Below are 21,182 nucleotides of genomic sequence, written 5' to 3' on the forward strand. Positions count from 1 at the left end.
AGAAGCTGACCCCAAGTCTCCTAGATCATTTCTATTTTTCAGAATGTCTTATCCTGAAATTTGTCTCTCTCCTTGATAGGAAATAGAATTCAAAACCACCATCGTTGTTATTTCCACACCCCTCTCCCCCAACTTATTCTTCAGTCACATAGAGGAGCTAGACTATAAGATCTCTGAGGTACTCTCTCAATTCTAACACTCACAACCAGGAAAGGACAACAGTTTTAATGAACCCATTTAATAGTAGAAAAAAGTGCAAGTACAATTATTTGGGCTCTTGAGAGGTGATGATCTGTTCAGGGTTACATAGGTACCAAGTTATAGCCCAGGGATTCAAACCCAGTTCTCCTGATTTCAAGTACAGTGTACACGTCCCACTACATCATGCTACCCAGGCCAAACATGTAGATGGGCCCAGTCCTACTTTATTTCTTTAAATGACTTATAAACAACATCAGACATCAATACAACCAATTAAACTTGCTTTGCAACTATTTACATTTAAATAAATGAACTTCAATGCAAATAATGTCATAACTTTCCAGTCATAACTTTCTCTAAGTCTCCCTTAGGTCTCACTTATCCATTTCTTTGTACTCCATTCTTCTGGTTCTTTTTAGTTTCAATTATTTCATAAAGATCCTTTCAGATTTCTCTATTTTGCTCATATTTTGGCTTAATACCATCGCATTAATGTAATACAATGACCCTATTGTTGGACTTAAGGTTGCTTCCGTTTATTTTTTTTTAAATAATCTTGCTATGAAAAACCTTGATAACATTTTGGGTATATCCCCAATCATGCCACTATGAGTCAAAGATAACTGCTCATCTGAACTGTCAGATTACGTTCCAAAAAAAAAAAAAAAGATCTAAATTCAGAGAGGCAGCCTCCATTTTAAAACATTACCCAACTTGAGGCAAGAAAGTCACTTTAGGTCATTTCTCTAAAATCTTTTATTTGCAATGAGAAGTTTCTGAATTTTATTCTGTTAAATAATATTTGAGTGGGTTTATTGGGGAGGCAGCAAATGGTAGTGGAGAATATTAAACCTGGAGTTGGGAAGACTTGAATTCAAATTCTTCCCCCTCATTGCTTTGCAGTGATGGGAAGATCATTTCATCTGTCTCAGTTTCCTTATTTGTAATATGGAGATATCTATAGTAGCTGCCTCCCAGGTTTATTTTGAAGCTCAAATGAAATAATGTATGTAAAGTGCATGACAAGCCTTAAAACCCTGTAAGCCAGCTATTAAAAAGATTTCATTAAAAATCTTTAAGGTGTCTGATGAAAAATGACCTACACTTCAAAAAATCTTCCCTTTGTCACTGCATTGATAGGGCTTATTTGTAGTATAAATTATTTGATGCTTCTTACACATTAAACTTGGGCTGAAATCTTTCCTAAATTTATTACATCAATGAGATTTCCTTTTTTAGCTCATTGTTTTTTCCCACACCAATACTATCATGGATAACTGTCTGAAATGAATCTTAGTGATTATCCATATCACCTCTAGTTGGAATTATTTTTTTAAACCCCAACAAACCAAAGCTTTTTTTTTACAGATGAAAAAAACGGAAGCCCAGAGTGGTTGATGTTTTCCCAATTGTCACAGATAGCAAGTAGCAGTCAAAATTTGAAGCCAATTGCTTTTTGGCCATTTGGCTAAGATCAAGTTCAGAATTTGAATCCACATCTTCTGACTCCAAATTCAGCCACCTTTCCACTACATTCTACATTCATTTCTTTTGTGTAGCTTCTCTCCATTATGAAGTCTCTGATGATGAATGAAAGATGATCCATGAGTGAATGCTTTCCCACATTCATTACACTCAAAGCATTTCTCTCCAGTATGTATCCTCTTGTGTTCAGTAAGGTTTCCTCTCTGGCTGAAGGCTTTCCCACATTCATTACATTCATAGGGTTTCTCTCCAGTATGAATTCTCTGATGATTAATAAAGGTTGTTTTGTGGCTAAAGGCTCTTCCACATTCATTACATTTGTAGGGTTTTTCTCCAGCATGAATCCTCTGATGTTCAGTAAGGTGACCCTTTTTGCTGAAGGCTTTCCCACACTCACTACATTCATAGGGTTTCTCACCAGTATGAATTCTCTGATGTAGAGTAAGGTTGGAGTTTTTGCTGAAGGCCTTCCCACATTCACTACATTTATAGGGTTTCTTTCCAGCATGAATTCTTTGATGTTCATTAAAATGCCCTCTCTGGCTGAAGGCTTTTCCACATTCAGTACATTTATAAGGTTTCTCTCCAGTATGAATTCTCTGATGGAGAGTTAGGTTTGAGTTCTTGCTAAAGGTTTTCCCACATTCATTACACTCATAGGGCTTTTCTCCTGTATGAATTCTCTGATGATAAATAAAGGATGTTCTATGGCTGAACTCTTTTCCACATTCATTACATTTATAGGGTTTATCACCATCATGCATTATTTGATGCTCAGTAAGGTGCCCTCTCTGGCTGAAGGCTTTCCCACATTCATTACATTCAAAGGGCTTTTCTCCAGTATGAATTCTCTTATGTTCATTAAGATTTCCCCTCTGGCTGAAGGTTTTCCCACAGTCATTACATTTATAAGGTTTTTCTCCAGCATGAATCCTTTGATGCTCAATGAGGTGTCCTTTCTGACTAAAGGTTTTCCCACATTCATTACACTCAAAGGGTTTCTCTCCAGTATGAATTCTCTTATGTAGAGTAAGGTTTGATTTCTGGCTAAATGCTTTACCACATTCATTACATTCAAAGGGTTTTTCTCCAGTATGAATTCTCTGATGAAGAGTAAGGCATGAATTGTTGCTAAAGGTTTTCCCACATTCATTACATTCAAAGCGTTTCTCTCCAGTATGTACTGTTTTATTAAGGTTTACATTCTGATTGAAAGCTTTCCCATATTCCCTATAATCAAAGGGTTTGTCTTTATTATTTATCATCTGATATTGAATAAGACCTGAGTGGTAACCAAGAGGCTTAGAAAGATTCTTCCCTAAGATGGTTTTGTTACATTTAATTAGATCTGAAAATTCCTTAATGCTCTTCCCAAGGATATCATAATTGTGAAGACTCCTAACTGTAGAAATTCTCTGTTGTGGAACAAGGATTGACCCAAGATGAAAATTTCTCCCAAATGTATTATATTCAAGTACACTTGCCTCATTAAAAGTTTTTCTAACAGCAATTGTTACTTGTTTGGATTGTCTCTCCTGGTTGTCCTTCTGATTTTCTAACATTATATCACGTTTCCACATTTTTCCCATATTGGAATTCCAGCTACCATCAGCCTTTGCCATTCTTTGTTTGGATGATGTTCCCATGAAAATGCCTTTTTTGAGAGCTGTGTTCCTAGTTTTAAATACAGTTTCATGACTGATAGAATCTGAAAGGGGAAAAAAAAGACAAAATTTACTATCATCTTAGCTAAGAGAAAGGTATTTTATAGTTAAGTTCTCGACTCTCTTTCCTCTATCAAAGAGATAGATGACCAATCTAAAAGGCAAAGCACTGTTTTCTTGGTTTTTTTAATTCAGGTTTTTTTTTTAAATCTACATTTTTGTCCCCCATACCCCCCCCCCTGGAGAAATATAGGTTGGATGACAGAATATGTAAATGGATGAGCAACTTGTGTAACTTTACTCACAAAGTATTAGTTAATGGGTTAATGTCAACCTGGAGATCCATCTTTAATGCTGTGCTTCAGCGGTCTATATTTTGGCGCTATCCTATTCAAAATTATCATCAATGCCATCTACCATCTGAGTAAGAACTGATGGAGTCTGAAAGCAGACTGAAACATACTATATTTCACTTTCTTCTTTTAGATCTCTTCTATAAAATGACTAATGTGGAAAAATGTTTTACATGATTATATCAGATTGCTTGCTTAATGTGTCAAGGAGGGGGTAGTTAGGAGGGAGGGAAGAAAGGAAGGGAGTTTGGAACTCAAAACTTTAAAAAATGAATGTTAAAAGTTTTTTTACATATAATTGGGGAAAATATTTTTTCCCTTTGTAAATTTTGCTATTTGTAAGATATTATTGCTGTTTAGTTGAGGAACAGATGGATTGGAATGGGGGGGGGGGTGTCCTAAAGGCAGGAAGACCAAATAGGAGGCCAGTGAAATACTATCGATGAGAGGTAAAAAAGACTGGAACCAAAAAAATGGCCCTATGAGTAGGAAAAAAGGGTTATATGTATGAGCTCCCATGAATAGGAGAATGAGTTAGACAGGAGAAACAAATTTTTTTCTAAGAGTAGAAGAAATATGAGAGAGAGCTATAAGGAAAGTTACTTCTTGAAGTGAAAAATATGAAGCTATATACAGTTCATACTAGACAGGGGCAGGCCTTCTCAATATTCCTGGAGGCTTCCAAGGCTAGCTGATAGTCCAGCATTTCAAAGGTGCTGCCTCCTAACCAAACAACTAAATTGTAACTCGCAATGGCTATAGTCACTCTGGCTTTATTTCTTCACCTGAAAGAATGCCTCCAGGTGCCTCTTCCTCTGACATCCATGATGCCTCTCCACGTTCCAACAATAAGATCATTGCTGGCATGGAAACTGGAAGCCCTGCTCAAAAGGAAATAAAGAGGAAAGGGATGAGGGCGAACAATCATCTAAGAATTCAATCCCAGCCTCGCTTTATCTTGTGGGAAAACGGTATGCTGGGAAGGCCCTGACAGTGCTACAATGAACTCTTTAAATATTTTTATTTATATATATAATTTATATTTTAATATATTTTTTCAAACCCTTGCCTTCTGTCTTAGAATCAATACTATGTATTAGTTCTAAGGTAGAAGGGTAGTAAGGGCTAAGCAATGAGGGTTAAGGGAATTGCCCAGCTAGGAAATGTTTGAGTCCAAATTTGAACCCAGGACCTGCCACTCTGGGCCTGGCTCTCAATCCACTGAGCCACCTAGCTACTCCTCTAGAGGGGACTTTTGAAGAATGTTTTACATTCTATTCCCAGGAAGTTTGGCAAAGGATCCCCAGAGCTGCCTTGAAAGCAGAAAGAAAATTCATCCGTTGACCCAATCTCTGTTATAAGAGCAATTTTCATATATTTATGTACTTACATAGTATTTCAAAGGAAAAATCTGATCTATGGGAACAGGGCGGGCAAGATATACAGGGTCGGTACAAGGAAGCTGCAGATTTATAAATATATAAAGCAAAGACCTTTTGCCTTGGAACAGAAACACACTTTCTCTTGACCTTAAATTTAGCCCTCTTACCCCATTATGTCTTCTACATACCAAGCCAAAATGTTGGTTATGCTCTTCAGACTTTAGCAAATGAAGATGCAAAGATGCTCCAATGAATAAGTTCTGAGGCATGAGGAAAGCTGTCCGTCCTTACCAAGGTAGACAAAGTTCTTGTAGTTCTCCAGCATCACATCCCTGAATAGATTCTTCTGGGAAGAGTTCAGTTGGCCCCATTCTTCCTGAGTGAATTCTACAGCCACATCCCTGAATTTCAATGGTTCCTGAAACAAACACTCCTATTCAGCCAGGACCATCCCTCCCTCCTTTCCTCCCTCAGTGGGGCATGGAATAGATAGGACAGAGAGAATGCTTTTCCTATCGTTGAGGCTTCTGAGCATCTTGTGTCAAGTATTAGAACTCTATACCATGTGCCTCCCTCTGTAGCATGTAGTTAACACTCGACTTTAACATTTGCTTTCAGAATCTTACAGAATCCCCCCAAGTGAGACCCAGGGCATACTTTACTGCTAAACTACACATTCGTAGAGTCAAAATACATCTTAAATAAACACACAATTAAACTTAAAATGCTACTCTAGTCAAACAAATCCTGTTGATTAGATTTTGGGCAGAATGGAGGGCATCAAAACTATGGTGAGGTCCTTGATCTTCCCACTTCTGGCTACTGCCACCATAGTTCTCTCTCTTCCAAAACTCTATTTCCTTTATTCCCGATATTGGCAGGGGAAAATTCCCCAGTCCCTACTCTGCTTACTTCCATAAAGATTTATCAATAAGCATTTCCCATGTGGACAGCATTAATAGGTCATCAAAAAGACCAAGTAAAACTTGGCTCCCATTCTCACATAGCTGATGGGAATGGACATTCTAAAATGACGATATATAAAATAACCATAAAATGTGACAAGCAGGTAAGATACAAAATCAATGGTTAGCAAGATATGAGAGTTGGAGTGGGATCATTAATGAGCCGGGGAAGAGAGAATGACAGCTGGCTTTATGGAAGTGATGACATCTGCCTTCTTTGGGAGAAGGTTGGGTGGCAAAAAGAAAATGAACTGAAGGAAGATATTATAAAATCCATTGGGAATTCTCATAAGATGAAAGTAGGTGAGATTGCCCAAATGTCTGTTTGTAAGGAAAAGCTCGCAAATGAAGAGTTTGAGACTCAGGACCTGAAAGCCCAAGCGAGCAGTTGCTGAACAATTCTCCACGAATCTTTGTAAAGCAGAGAAAAAAATAGGGCTGAGGATCCTACTTCCAGAAGTTATGGAAAGCAAGCTGAATCTTGCAGCGAGCTACAATCAAGTCTGCAACGTTTGTATTTCTGTCAAGATGACTGGTTCTGCTCTAAATGCAGGCTGGTCTTCCTTCTAGAAAAGAGCATGACGGGGCCCAAGGAATGACTTTGTCCTAAATTACAAGGAAGGATGATATATTCATGGGGGAAAAAAAGGAAGGGCTTTGCCCTGAAAACAATGAAAGAAAAAGGATCTTAAGGTGCAAAAGAGAATCCCAAGTCTGTGCTAGGAGGCTGGAGAACAGACCAGAGAAAGGGCAAAAGGAAGACCACCAGATACCTACTGCTAAGAACAGGCGTGAGGTTTTCAGAGTACAGGGAGGTACACACTGTAAAGCAGAGTCAGCAGCTTCCTCTCCAGGGAAGGACGGGGCTCTGCAGGGATTCATCCAGAAGGATCCAGGCAGGAGAAGAAGGCTGCAGGTGGCGGGGGACTCACTGAGGGGAACAATCCAGTGTCGTCTCCCTGGATAGAAGACACGTCTTGGATTCTCTTCCATGGTGTTCTTTTGGAAAAGAGGCCAGAAGAGCCTGAGGGCAAGATGGCGTGCCTTAGATGGCTGGGCAGTCCCTGAACAGCAGGAATCAGCCGTCGATAAAGTCTGACATCACCTTGGAAGGGGTTTTCCAGTCAAGTCCTGTGATCCAGCCTTGGCCACGCACTGCTTAGTTCTGTTAGCAATGAATGGCATGAACGCGGATGGACGCCCCGCTTCTGGGAGAGAGCAAACACTGTGGGCAACCTCGACAGGGAGGTTCACCAGCTGGAATCATGAAATGTCGCGAGTGCCCGTGCATACGAGCACGAGGTCTAGCTCGGCCTGATTCACCCCCAGAGAGTGCTGTCTGTGCTGTTAAGTTGTCCCGAGAGGAACGTGACCAGGAAGAGGGATGCCCTGCCTGGCCCGAGAGGCCTCATTCACAGAAGTCACTGAGAAGGACGAGGACAGACATACAGAGAAGAAAGGCCTCAAACCGAGGCCAGGGCAAGCTCAGAGCTGGCTCACATCGGCCACACGACAGGGGGGTCCTCAGGAAGAGACAAAGAGCCGCAGACCATGCACCGGCCTCCCTTAAGCCCAAGTCTCAAGCAAGCCAAGCCATGACTCTGTGGGGCTCTTGGGGAAAGTGAGGGATGCGGCCCTCCTTCACCAGCCCTGCTCTCTAGGACCTCCGTGGGCTGGGGCTCTCCTGGCAGGGCAGGATCAGGAGAGGTTTGATATTGAGGGATCTGGCAGCCAGGCTTGAAGACAAGCAGGAAACCCAGAGCTAGAGAAGGGTCAGGAAGAGAGGCTGGCACAGGGCCACCTGTGGGGCCACACGGGAGGCCCAGAGGCTGACCAGGACCCAGAGAGGGGAAGGATGAGGCAGCCTGAGCCCTGACCAGGCAGTGGCTCATTTTTCAAATATTGTCTCATTTGAGCCTCAAAACCACACTGGAAAGCAGATGGTACAGATATTATCCCCATTTAACAGTTGAGAAAACAAAAGCAGACAGAGGTTAAATGACTTACCCAGAGTCAAATGGTGACTAAGAGTCAGAGGCAGGATTTGAACTCAGGTCTTTCTGACTCCTAGTTCAGCACTCTGTTCCCTATAACAGAGGTGTCAAACCCTCCCCAAACCCCAGTATATAGTCTGGACCAGATTAAAATGCAATTGAGAAATGTTTCACCAAAGAAATAAAAATACAACAGAAGACTGCTAACATGGCTTCCTAGTCTATCTGGGAACATCTGTACCAGGGGAAATGCTGGTGGAAGCAGGGTGGGTGGAAACAATCACCACGTGACTAGGAAGATGAGGCCCATTCAGATGAGGCCTGGGGTAGAACTCCTGCCAATCTTCAGACATCTCCAGGGTCCTCACTCCTTTCGGGTGTGAGGCACAGCCAACATAGGGGTTCAGGTCCCCAGCCACACAGGGCTGGGCTCAAATAAGGCCTGATGTCCACCCCCACTGCCTTCCCTAGAGTCTGTGCACAAAAGAGACCTGATGCTGCCCCGGGCACTTAACATGTCATTAGCATCTCATTTACATTGTGGCAAACAGAGTGAACTCTGGGTAAAGCCATGCAGGTCAAAGGGGCCACAGCTGCCCAAACCAGGCTCCTCCACTGATGACAGGAAGCCCTGGGCCCCTGTCCCTCTTACCCGGGGACTCTTCATCGCTATTTCCCCTACAATCCTCTCATGCACAATATAGCCCTTTCCTAAAGTGGAGTCGGGGGCAGAGGCCTGGGCAGCACAATCCCCATCAAGCATAGTCAGAAGAGAACAGGCACTGGGATATCCTGCCATGCTGGGGCCTGATGCTTTGTTTTTTTTTTGCAGGGCTGAATGACTGCCAACAACTTACCTGGAAGCTAAGTAGCTCCTCTTCCTCTTCCTTTTCCTCTGCACCTCCTTGGGGGAAGCTGAGGTCTGGGAAGGCCAGGCCTACATGAGAAAGAGGAGCCATGAGGGAGGCAGAATGGAGCAGAAAGTTGCAGAGAGCATCCCAGAGCTCAGGCCATGTGGGGGAACCAAGCAGGCTCCAGTGCCTTGCAAGGGCACCAGCTTGGGAGGAGCCAAAGCCCTTGCCAAGCATCCCCAGCCTGGCACCAGGATACAATGCTCTCTCCAAGGACCTTGGAACCCTTGCAGACAGCCAAGCCAGCAGCCTGCTTCCTTCAGTCATGACCTAAGGCTTTTAAAGCATCCATATAGGCTGACCAGCTCTTACTGCCTGGCACACTAAGGGGAAGTGGCTTGCTTAGAGGTCCCACACGTAGAGGCAGGACTTGAACTCTGCCCTCCCAATTCCAGGAGCAGGCACCCACTAGAGGCCATGCCAGCCAGGCCCTGAACTATGTGAGAATTTGTTTTTCATATTCTATATTAATTCCTGTATCAGGACCCGGGACTAGAAAGGTCCAGCCATGTGGCTGATGAAAGAAGGTGCTGACATCTGGGTCTGGGCAAAGACTCACCCCTCCTGGGATGAAGTAATGAGGGAGGAGTTGGGGTCTCTAAATCCATCTCCTCAGCAGCTATTTCCCAATCAGGGATGTCTTGAGATGTCCAGGAGAAGAACTGAGAGGTGAGCTCACAAGTGGTATACAGAGCCCTGCATAAAGAGGACTTGGGGTCTTTTGGTTGTTGAATCGTCTGATCTGATAAGGATGCCTCGATCAGTCAGTTATGTCTAAAATAAATTTCTCCTTTTTCCGGTGTTGCTCACGTGACGCCATCTGGAGGTCAAATACCAACGAGTGAGGTAAGATAAACAGGCCACCGGAAAAAGGGAAATTAAGAAGCAGTGAGACAGAAAGCAATGAGAGTAAAAAAAAAAATATCATGAGACAGCAGGGTAACTTCACAATTGCTGCTCCCCTGGGTGGCCCAGGCAAATTAAGAAACTATGATTGGTTCCTGAGATGTGACATGTGAGAGTTAGTGGGTGGAGAAAAAAAGATTATAAACTGAGCCAAGGAGGAAGTGAGGGCTTAATCCATGCTGGGGTGATATTGTGGAGCTGATAAATACCTTACTCTGATGGAGAAAGGCTATGGTTGTTAGAGGTCCCAGAGGGGGATCCAAGTAGTCCTGAGGATTATGTGAGGTTCCACCATGCTGGGGAATCGTGCTAAAAGAAATGGGAGACTGTTCTGTCCACCCAAAATAGTGGGATAAATCAAATCCTGTTAGCCAGGAGGAAAATGAATGTCCAAGCCAGTTTTATGATCACGGATGTAGAGCAGCTAAGTGATATGCAGGGTCAGATCCAATTAAACTCACTCTGTAATCATGTGTCTCTCACCTCTCCTAGAAAAGAAGGGCCTATTTTTATAGGCTCTGCACAGGCTGGCCTCTTGTGGGCCTAGAACCACTGAAAGGTACAGTGGTGTATGCTTCTGAAGGGGGAAAAAGGAATAGGAAAAAGCTAAGAGGGAAAACCTGGGAAAGGCTAAATGAGACCAAGAAAAGGCATCATCTGTCCTGGCTCTATTCGGACATCCGCAGTTCAGGAGACTAACACTCTCCTGCAAGAAGTCGCTAGGACTCTGGCCCAGACAGCTGATACTGTCTGCAAACCGAGAAGTCAATAAAATGTTGCTTCTGCAAAAGGCCAGCTTGTGAAGTAACAGAATATATGACAAAGAATCAGGAGCTTCCGAACAAAAGCGGAATATCCAGAGGCTCCAGCAGGAATAGTAATTCTCACAGTAATGACCATAACGCCTCCCAGGAGAACTGCAGTCACTGTGAGGGAAGCCGGAGAAATCCTGATTCATGATGGTGGGAGGGAGGGGAACGGAGTGGGGTGATTTTTCTTTCCCAGACCCCGATGTTTTATCCCTATGTATTTCAGTCTGTTCCCTTCCCCCTAGCAAGGAGCCCCATGTAATCCTAAAGGTCAGGGACACTTACTACGATTGTTTTACTGGGCACCGGGGCTTCCAGATCTGACCTAGGGAGCAACCCTGATTCTGAGTGCACTCCACTGGGTCTGTAAAGGTTGGGGTGCCGGGGGTACCTCGCTATAGCTCCCCTTGTGTCCATGGGATCTCGGACAAGAGAACAATCATTCCTCCTAATGCCTGAATCCCCTGTGGATCTCTCTTTTGTAAATTCAGAGTCATGATACCTGGCTCTCCTGATGATTCCTTATCTCTACCATTGCCTGAGAACTCCCCTTCTCTATTTCCAGTCCTCATTCCTGGCAATTAGGAGACAAGCAGCCCATGTTTTGGAAATTCTAGCAGACATCCCTAAATCTCTTTGGGTTTCCTCCTTTTCTGATGTAGGCCTGCTTAAAGGCAGGGTTGACCAGTCAGGGAAAACCCTGACCTATTTAAAAGATGGACTAGGCAGCCATAGTGAACCTTGACTCATTTAAGATACGGTGGCCCAGCCACGTAGCCAATAAAAGGATGTGTCGGAATCTGGGTCCGAGCAAGGACCTACCTTTTCCTGTGCTGAAGAAATGGGGGAGTTGAAGTCTTGAGGATCACCTCCTCATTGGTTATTTACCAATCAGAGATGTATTGGGATGTTCAGGGGAGGGACTAGTGGAGAGCTCAAAAGTATATACATAGGGGGCAGCTGGGTAGCTCAGTGGATTGAGAGCCAGGCCTAGAGATGGGAGGTCCTAGGTTTAAATCTGGCCTCAGATACTTCCCAGCTGTGTGACCCTGGGCAAGTCACTTGACCTCCATTGCCTAGCCCTTACCACTCTTCTGGCTTGGAACCAATACACAGTATTGACTCCAAGACAGAAGGTAAGTGTTAAAAAAAAAAAAGTATATACATATATATGTATTAACCTCTTTCTTACTCATTTTATTATTATTATTAAATTCTACATAATAAATACTTTGAGTATTTATTCATTTTTAATCTCACAGTGTCAATGGTAATTAATCCCTTATACATGTTAGACATCAGATCCTGACCCAAGACCTTAATTTTGCTCAGTTTAAAAATTTAAAAATATCGCATAGGGTGAATTGTCTCTGATTTGTGACAACTTTTCTCCTTTGTTTAGATAAAAACTTTCTACAGTCTCTGCTGCTAAAGGTCCTGGCTCTGTTCTTAGCATTCTTTTTCCTTAAAGCCCTGACCTTCTGCCTTAGAATCAATTTTGCGTATTAGTTCCAGGGTAGAAGAGTGATAAGGGCTATCAGTGGGGGTAATGTGACTTGCCCAGGGTCATAGAACTAGGGAATGTCTGAGGCCAGATTTGAACCCAGGACCTCCTGTCTCTACACATGGAGTCAGCTCACTGGGCCATCCCATTCTTTGCTAATGGGTTTGAAGGTGTGATCTTCTCTATCGACTTGCACTTCCACTTTGTGTTTACCACAGTATGAGTTGGTGTTAAGATGTTGGTCTAAACCTGATTTCTGTCCAAATGCTTTCTTGGCCCTGTTCTAGCAAACATTTTCACCCATGATGTGGATGGAGACACGAGTGGTCTACTGATGTCAGATTGGCAGATGACACAAAGCTGAGGGAGGCTGTTGATAACTCAGAAGAACCAGAATCCCCAAACCCTGGACAGGATAGACCAAATGGCCAAATCTAATGGGATAAAAGGAAAGTCCCACATCTGGGTTCAAAAAATCAACTTCAAAATGGCAGGCTGGATGGGCAATTTGGACTTGGGTGATTTGTCCAGGGTCACCCAGGTGGGAGGTATCTGAGGCGAGACTTGAACCCAGGACCTCCCATCTCCAAGGCCGGTGCTCCATCCACTGGCCACCATGCTGCCCCTAAACACAGTGTTCTTTACGTTACACCTCACTGCTTCTCGAAATGGAAAGCAATCATTCTGAGTTTGAAATATTAAAAACCAAAACATGTACTTACAGGCTAATGTGTTCCTATTAATGAGTTAATCTGGAATTCCCTAAGAGATAAGGATGAGGATAACTCGCATTTCTATAGAACCTTTTCTCCAGAATAATCCTGTCGGAGAAGTAACAGAAATATTCCTATCCCCATTTTCTAATTAAGGAAATGAAATGACTTCGGTGAGGCCACATCAGTAGCTAGTTTCAGAGCTGAGTGTCAAACCCACCTGGGTCTGGTGGCACCATGATCGCTACAATACACTCTCCTGCTCGAGTAGCTTAATAACATTAACCTTGAGGTGATTCAGTCAAGAGTTCTCAATGCCCTACAAATAATAAAATAATAACTGTGTGTGTGCGTGTGTGTGTGTGTGTGTGTGTGTGTGTGTGGTGCCTCCAGGGGGAGATGACACTCCATATAGACTATCATTCAAAGATGGCGGTTTTGAGTAGAGGGTAAGCTCACCAGAAGAAATCCACCTTCATGTTTTGGGTGCGAGGGGCCCGTCATTTTATTCCTTGTGCTCTCTTTTAAAATAAGGGATTCTTTTAAACACGTTTGCCTGGCCCAACCAAATGATGAGACAAAAGGATGTAGGCTGGGATAAAAACAAATCCTAGGGCAGGCCAAGGGTGGAGACTGGAGGCCATAAAGTGCCAGTCGTGCATATGCTGGGGGTTGGTGGGGTCAGGCACCATCAGAGGGGCCAATCCATTCCTGCCTGCAGCGCCCTACCAGTGAGCTTTTCTTTTTCCCACGCAGTAGATTCTCCCACCCTCAAACTCGCACAATTCTCACCTCTCTCCTCAATCACAAGAGCCAAGTCCTCCATGGTCCCCCTTCTCTGATGATCTGATTTTAGCAACGTGTGGCGAGCCAGCAGCTCCAGGATTGCACAGTCCCCCCCGGTTCTGCTCCAACGTTCTGCAGAAAGGTCCAGAGAAGATACTGCCTTCTCTTATAAGACGATCTTGTTCCTCAGCCGTGTCTTCCCCCACTTTCAAGTGGACTTGGAGGATCAAAAGCCAGGCTGCTTCCCCTGGGGCCTTCTCTGTAGCTTCCTGGCTGGGAAGAGCTGCATTGGGGCCCAAACTGCTTGGGTGCCCAGACTATGAAGACTGTCCCAGAGGGCTGGTGGGGCCAGGGACAGCTGGCATGAGCATCAGTCATACACTCCAGCCCAAGGCACTGCAGAGACCCTGAAAATGCAAATGAGTGAAAGCTGCATTTCATTCATTTAACAATCCTTCAACAAAGCCTTAAAGCAAACCTGTATGTGCCAGGGCCAGCAGAAGTGCTCAGGATCTGCTGCAGGGGAACCTCACTTTACAAGTCAGAAAGAGGTCTTTAAATACAAACATTTGGCTCTGGGTCCAACCAATGCCTGTACATTTGTTTATGGAAGTGTATTTCTAGATGTGTCCTGTGCTATTACTCCCACTATCAATGCAGACAACCTTCGTGCTGAAAAATCTCTCTCAGCTCCCATCAACTTAATACGAGAATTTATTTTTCACATACTGTATTAATTCCTGTATATTAGGAAGAATTACTGTGACTTCCTATGCTGGGATCTGAGTCAGAGATACCATCCAGGCTGCTGCTTTTTGCATTTTCTTTGACCTTGCGGATCCCAAGGAATGTCTTCCTTTTCAATAGAATCTGGTTAACAGATAGATGAAAGGGAGAAGGGTCCCTTTGCGGCTTGTGTGACCTGTCTGTGATGGGGAGGGGTAGATAGGTTGACGGATCACCCCTTAACCAGCTCTCACCAATGAAGGACGTCTTGGGATGGTCAAGGGAGGGGCTGAACAATGAGCTCCTAAAAATCTATTTATTCGACTGCCTGACCGAGCTCAGCTTGTCCCTGGTCCTGAGAGCCACAGAGACCTTTATCACTGGCCTAACCAATAAACCTGATATAATCAATGAGCTTATATTCCTATCCAGAAATCAGTCTCGAGATAATTTTCATCGCAATGGTTAATGATCATCACAAACACTACAAACTGCCTATTGCAATTGTCCCTGAACGTCCCATACAAACTTCCAACCTGGAATATCCAAAACTCGGCTTTGTCTTTCTCCCCAAACAAGTCTTCTTCCCAACATCCTTGTCTCTGGGAAGGCCACTATCCACCATCTTTCTAGTCAACTACGTTCACAAGCTTTATATATTTAGCCGGTTGTGAAATCTTGTTTCTACTTCCGCAGCTTGGTATAGTGTCTCCTCCTCTCCCTAGCCCCACAGCTTCCACTCAGGGTCTAAGTGACTTGCCCAGGGTCCCACAGCTAAGTGTCTAAGTCCACATTTGAACTCGGGTCCTCCTGATCCAAGCCTGGCATTCTATCCAGTGAGCCACCCAGATGCCCCTTTATATTATGGCATCTTAACTGGGCCCTCAGCACAGCAAAGCAATTTTTTTATACCTTCCTAAGGGAGTCCCCATCCCCTTCTTCATAGTGGTTCATCTAAATTCTGACACCTAAGCTTCCTACAGCACCCCACCACCGGCTTCCCAGAGAAGGACCTTGCCATCGACTTCACTAAAAAAATTAAGGCCATGAAGTTAGAGCTTTCTCTTCCTCCCTCATCTCACACCTGCCAAACATCTTTTCCCACCATCTCCTCCTTTGTCCCTGTCTGTCTCACAGAGGTGGCCTTCATCCCTACATGAACCGTAATCCCAGCCCATCCTGCCTGCTCCAGCAGAGCCCCCGGATTATGCCCTTATCTTCAACTTCTCATTTGCTTACTCCTACCCTGTTCCCTTCAAACCCACCCATGTCTCCCTGATCCTAAAACATCCTTCTCTGATCTCATCATCACGGTGAGTTATCATCCTTTGTCTCTCCTTCTCAGTTGATCAATAAACGTTTAGCAAAAACCATTCTGTGCCCAGCACTGTGCCAAGTCCCAGACTTTCAGAAAGAAAGCTCTCGAGTGAAGCACCTGGAATTGTAACCAATAAATAAAATGAGCCCATTTCTCTGAGTATAACATCATTTATTAATAGGGGCTCCGTGGAAGTTTACCGTGTTTTATATGGAGGTGTGTCTTCTGACTGGTCTGACAGCATGTCCTCTGGACGCCCCCTGCCCCTCCTCATCCAGGTACAATGAAGAGGTGGCCTTGGAGGTCTCAGCTCCTCCCCAATTACTTCATCCTCACTCTCACCAGAGCTAGGCAGCCATCTATGGCTAACCCAGACCTCTGGCAATTAAGAAACAGCACTTTTGTAGGGGTCCCTCTCAGGTAAAGGCTTAGAAACCTGGAAATAATTAACTTCCTCAGCTGTGCCTGCCCTTCAAAGGCTGAGAAAATGAATGGATTCAGATCACGAGATGATATATAGAAATAATACAATCCAATTTTAATTTGCCTCACAAGTCTCAAGGCCCTGCTCACAGTCCAAAGGGGGAGACAAAATGCAAAACCACTATGTCGACAAAAAGTAATACAGGCGAAAATGGAGATATTCAACATAGGGATGCCACTAGAATTAAAGAGGAAAGGCAAAGCGTGCTTGGGAGACTAGGATTTCAGCTGGGTCCAGAAAGAAGCGAGGGAGCCGAGATAAGAAGGGGAGACAGCGAACACGCCCCAAGTCAGGAAACAGAGTTCCATTTTCAAGGGCCAATAAGAAGGTCATGAAGTGCGGACTGCATAGGGACGGGGGTATTCGGTGTAAGTCATTTAAACCTGGGAAAGCCACCCACCCTCAGTGCCACCATTTCCTCTCTACTCACTGTTGGCAGTGTGGCTTCCAACCTCATCTTTCCACTGAAACTCCTCTCAACAAAATGACCGAAGATCTCATTTGTCAAAGCTAAAGGTCTCTCAGACCTCAATTTCTTGCCCCATGTACAGCACTTGAGTGTCGTTTACCGCCTCTCCTCTCTGGTTCTCCTCCCTCAGCTGGGTGGTCCTTCTCAGCTACGTGACTGAATCTTCCTCCTGAGGGCCCTGGTGGGTACCTGCCACGGCTGTCCTAGGCCCTCTTGATTTCATCAGTTTCCATAGGTTAAGCTATCACCTCCATGCAGATGATCTCCAGATCAAAATATTCAGTGCTCATCTCTTTCCTGAGCTCTAGCCTTTTATCATCTACTGCCCTGTGTCACATCACATATCATCGAGGATATTCCTCAAGGATCTGAAATTTAACGAGTCTAAAATAAAACTGATCTCCAACCTTCCATTCATCCCATTTTCCTATTATCATCGAGGCCATCCTCCCAGGACTCCAGGTCCACAAGCAGGGTATCACCTTTTGATCCTTTTCTCACACATCCGCTTTGTAGCCACCGATGTTCCTACCTAGGCAACATCTCTTACATCCCCTTCTCTCCACTTACACAGCTACCACCCTAGTGAAGGGTCTGATCTCATTTCTAGGTCACTGCAATGGCCTTCTGGTTGACCACCCCTCCTGGTCTCTCTCCTCTCCAATCCATTCTCCACTCTGCTGCCAGTGTTTTTCCTAAAGCCCATGTCTGACCCTGTTACCTTCTTACTAAAATCCCTAGTAGTTCCCTATTAGCCTCCAGAATAAAATCTAAAATCCCAAACAGAATTCAAAGCCCTCTTCTCTTTTTATACTATCTCACTTGGTAACCTTATCAACTCCTATGGATTTGGGTTATTTAAAATTTAGTTATAGGGGGCAAGTGGGTAGTTCAGTAGATTGAGAGCCAGGCCTAGAGATGGGAGGTCCTGGGTTCAAATATGGCCTCAGATACCTCCCAGCTGTGTGACCCTGGGCAAGTCACTTAAGCCCCATTGCCTAGCCCTTACCACTCTTCTGCCCTGAAACCAATACACAGTATTGACTCCAAGACGGAAGGTAAGGGTTTAAAAAAAATTAGTTATAAATATAAATTGAACTTTAATTTAGGGATTTAATTATAAATGGAAATACTATCTTCTGTAATGTTGATTATATATGTATATCTGATGTGAGAAAATTGAGGGAATTAGAACAGCAAGTAATTAATTGTGGGAACTGAGTGACCCACACTGGCTCCATCTTGTGATTCAATTCTGGGGCTGGCTCAGTTCCCTTTCTATTCAATTTTGGGCCTGCTTGGTGAAAAATGTTTATTCAATTTGCGGAATTTGGGAGAAAATCTTATTACACTGAACCTACTAACCCTGTGACCTGGGCAACTAGACCACCTGTAGCTGCTGTTGAGAGGCCCCAACCAAGGACCTTGGGGATGTTAACCAAGATACTCAGTCAGATCCTTAGATAGATAGGAGTTTTCTCATAATTATACATCTTAAGTAACTCATAAGTCTTATCTGAAAACAGACCCCATACAGATCAATCAGTTACTGTTTCCCTGTTCCTGTGATTGTTTACAGATGCCTGTGGGGAGTGGAATACCTCTTTTTCCTGAATTCAGGGAATTATAGTGTAATAATTAAAATAGTGGTAGAACTAAATTGTGATGATTACAATAGTGGAAGACTTAAATTGTAGTAGATATAAGAGTGGATGAGTAAGTTGTGACCGCAGGAAATATGTTTTCACTACAGTGTTTTGTTTTTAAATCAAATATAAGGTGGTCACCAGGGAAATATTCCCAATTATTCAAATATACCCAAGTCATCTGGGTTTTATAGAGATTTTAATTAATTAATACAATGAGGAATTAAAGAGAGAAAGAGTAAGAAAGGCATAAGTATGAAGGGCTTTAAGCCAACATGGCCTAGACCTGAGTCTTAAGAGAGAGATCAGTCAGTTCTTAATCACTCACCACAAAATCTGTCCAAGTAAGAATATAGACACCAGTTCAGCCAGCCATCCTTCTCCAGAGAGGGATTCTTCTGACTGTCTCAAAAGACTGCCTTCAAGAGACTGTTTCCTGAGCTCTCTCCCAACAGCCTCCCTAGGGACTGTATTATTTTTAAGAGCCTGTCATCTCCTTATACAGGGAATTTTCTCCTATGTCACCTCCCCTAAGTTCTTCCATCTACCAATCACAGTAGACATTTTTCAAAGGACAGACCATTCTTAGTCCACACCTAAGAAGGTGTAAATTTTTGTGTAATTCACAACAGGAAAGCTCTGAGTAAGTTTCTCAGCTCTTTGTTCCTTGTAAATTCACAAGTAGCTTGACATTTATAGGTACTTATCTTAAGAACTTTTTGCCTTATTATGAGTATGGGTTTAAGTACTTTTCATTGTTCAGCAAAGAGTTTACAACTTTATCTTCCCCTAAGGCATGCTTAAGTAGGTGAAGCAGAGTTCTCACATTCCTGATCTAAGTAGCTTCACTGCCCAAATGGGGAATGGTCTTAATCCAACCTTATGAAGTAGGGTCTGGGAATTTTTAAGGTTCACAATAGCTGTTCACTCTCCCTCTCCCAATCTGGAATGACCCTCATCTTTTCATCCAATTAGAAATCAGATTACTTAATGTTGTATTGTTCCCTTTTAGTTAACTGGCCTTATTTGATTGTTTTTAATATGTAAAAGTCTGTCAAACCCATTTGGGGTCCAGCCCTAAGGAGAAGAAAGGGCCTGGCCCCGATTTGTTAGGCAATTGGCATGTACTGCAACAGAGGTTTTTGGAAAATCAAACCTTTGTTTCTACAATTATTTCATCTTTTGCTGGTTACTCAGGAAAGGTTGTATACGATATACATACAGAATTATATGTATCTTATATAATTAAATAATTTATAATTTAATATAAGTAAATACTATGAAAATTATATATATGTCTACACATCTAGGCATGTATCTTTATATTACATGTGATACACACGACTGTGCACACCCCATTCCTGAGCTCCCAGGCTCCTAGTATTTTCTCCTTAAAACTATCTCGTACCTACGTGCATGCTGTTTCCCTTAGGAGACTGCAAGCTCCTCAGGCAGGGCTTGTCACATTTGTGGCTTCCATTCCCAAGTCTCACGGGAGCTTAAAATATACTTGTTGGATTCAAGCAGAAAAGATTCTTAAGCCGGTGGCCAGTGTGCGGCAGGTCCTGAGGATGTCTACGGGCATCGCCCCGCCTGGCCCAGCTTGCCAAGGCTCCTCCCGGGGCATGATCTGAGAGCCTGGAGTGGTGCCGGAATGAGGCGCCCAAGCAAGCATTTAATTATTAACTAAAAATTAGCTTCTGTACTGTTCACTGTAGAGATGCATAATGCATATTTTTGGGTTGTACCGATCAATGATTTCATCTGTGTGGTGAAATTCTGGTGTGAATGCAGATAGTGGACTCCTGGATAACTGTCTTGAGAGAGTTGCCTGGGGCCCTGAAAGATGAGATCATCGGATCTCTGGCCCACTCTGACCCGGACCTTCCCCTATAGACACTCTGCCCCCTTCAGCCCTCAGAAACACCCCCTTCCCTATAGACATACTCGGCCCCAGCCCGTCCCTTATAGACATTGTGCTCCCAGCCCCTCCCCTCTTAGACATACTCTACCCCAGCCCCTCCCCCCGTGCCCCGCCTATAACGCCCCAGGAAGCCCCCCCACTGCGCAGGCGCACTCGGCGCTCCCGCGACCCCCCAACAGGGGGCCGAAGACAAAGCGCTGCGGAGCCGCCCGGGAGGAGCTGGGGCGACACTGAGGGAGAGAGACAGCAGCTGAGAATTGGCTGTCCAGCCCAACCTCCCATCCCCACTCACCGGCCCGGGAACTCTGGACCTCGCCTGTCCGAGAACCGCTCGCTTGGGCGGCCACAATGAGCCTCCAGAGCCGGCTGGCCACCAATGGCGGAGCGCCGGCCCCCGGGCCACTACGCCTGCGCGTGTGGAGCCTCGTTCTCGGACTACAATTCCCAGCGTGCCGTGGGGCTGGCGGCGCGCCCAGCGGGGGCTGCCAGAGCTGAGGCGAAAGACCGAGTTAGGGTTCGACTTGGCACCTTATGTGGGTCCTAAATTCACAGACCTCCCATGACCTAGGCTGTCTTTGTTCCCTCCATGTTCAGTGCCAGGCTCTACTCACCTTAAGGGTTAGTTATTATCTTGATTTTACAGGTGAGGAAACAGGCTGCCGGAGAGACTAAGGTGTCTTAATTTAGGTTCCCTGACTGCTAAATCCAAGCCCCTGTTCCATGCTATGCCATGCTCCTGCTAATGCTATTTGATTTGTTAAGAAGGGAAACCGCATATTTGATGAAGGCTGGTAGTGGGAAATGGCGCTTGAAAGCCTTAGAAGTGCTTTGAAATCCTTTTTCTTCAATGGTGCTTTTAGATCTTACACTTTTTACTAGTAGCGAATAGTAGACAAAACTGTGCTTTCCCAGCCACTCCCCAGGTGAGGAGGAAGTCTGAAG

At 44.2% G+C, this 21,182-nt stretch overlaps 1 protein-coding gene across 2 annotated transcripts; it reads right to left on the minus strand.

Moving 5' to 3' along the window:
* Positions 1–222: 222 nt before the first annotated feature.
* On the minus strand, positions 223–20,661 carry LOC100618762 (zinc finger protein ZFP2). 2 transcript variants are annotated; one of them, XM_016422421.2, is made up of 6 exons: positions 20,533–20,661; positions 13,680–14,080; positions 8,902–8,981; positions 5,377–5,503; positions 4,489–4,584; positions 223–3,394 (listed from the first exon to the last, which is right to left on the minus strand). In XM_016422421.2, the coding sequence occupies exons 2-6, from the start codon at positions 13,711–13,713 to the stop codon at positions 1,731–1,733; spliced, it is 2,001 nt and encodes a 666-aa protein (XP_016277907.2). In that variant the 5' UTR covers positions 13,714–14,080; positions 20,533–20,661; the 3' UTR covers positions 223–1,730. The 2 variants fall into 2 exon arrangements, with proteins under 2 accessions (XP_016277907.2, XP_056652825.1); XM_056796847.1 differs by lacking the exons at positions 8,902–8,981; positions 13,680–14,080; positions 20,533–20,661 and adding an exon at positions 6,828–8,894.
* Positions 20,662–21,182: the final 521 nt, after the last annotated feature.

The sequence above is a fragment of the Monodelphis domestica genome, chromosome 4 (genome assembly GCF_027887165.1).
Source record: "Monodelphis domestica isolate mMonDom1 chromosome 4, mMonDom1.pri, whole genome shotgun sequence".
In the NCBI taxonomy this organism is placed as follows: domain Eukaryota; kingdom Metazoa; phylum Chordata; class Mammalia; order Didelphimorphia; family Didelphidae; genus Monodelphis; species Monodelphis domestica.

What these genes read in the sequence shown, in the direction of transcription:
- LOC100618762 (XM_056796847.1), bottom strand. Translation starts at nt 7,043, where the DNA reads ATGGAAGAGAATCCAAGACGTGTCTTCTATCCAGGGAGACGACACTGG. An exon ending in CCTCACGCCTGTTCTTAGCA is followed by an intron (nt 5,504 to 6,827) that starts GTAGGTATCTGG and finishes TGTTTGTTTCAG; the next exon opens with GAACCATTGAAATTCAGGGA. An exon ending in ACCTGGAGGCATTCTTTCAG is followed by an intron (nt 3,395 to 4,488) that starts GTGAAGAAATAA and finishes TTCCCCTTTCAG; the next exon opens with ATTCTATCAGTCATGAAACT.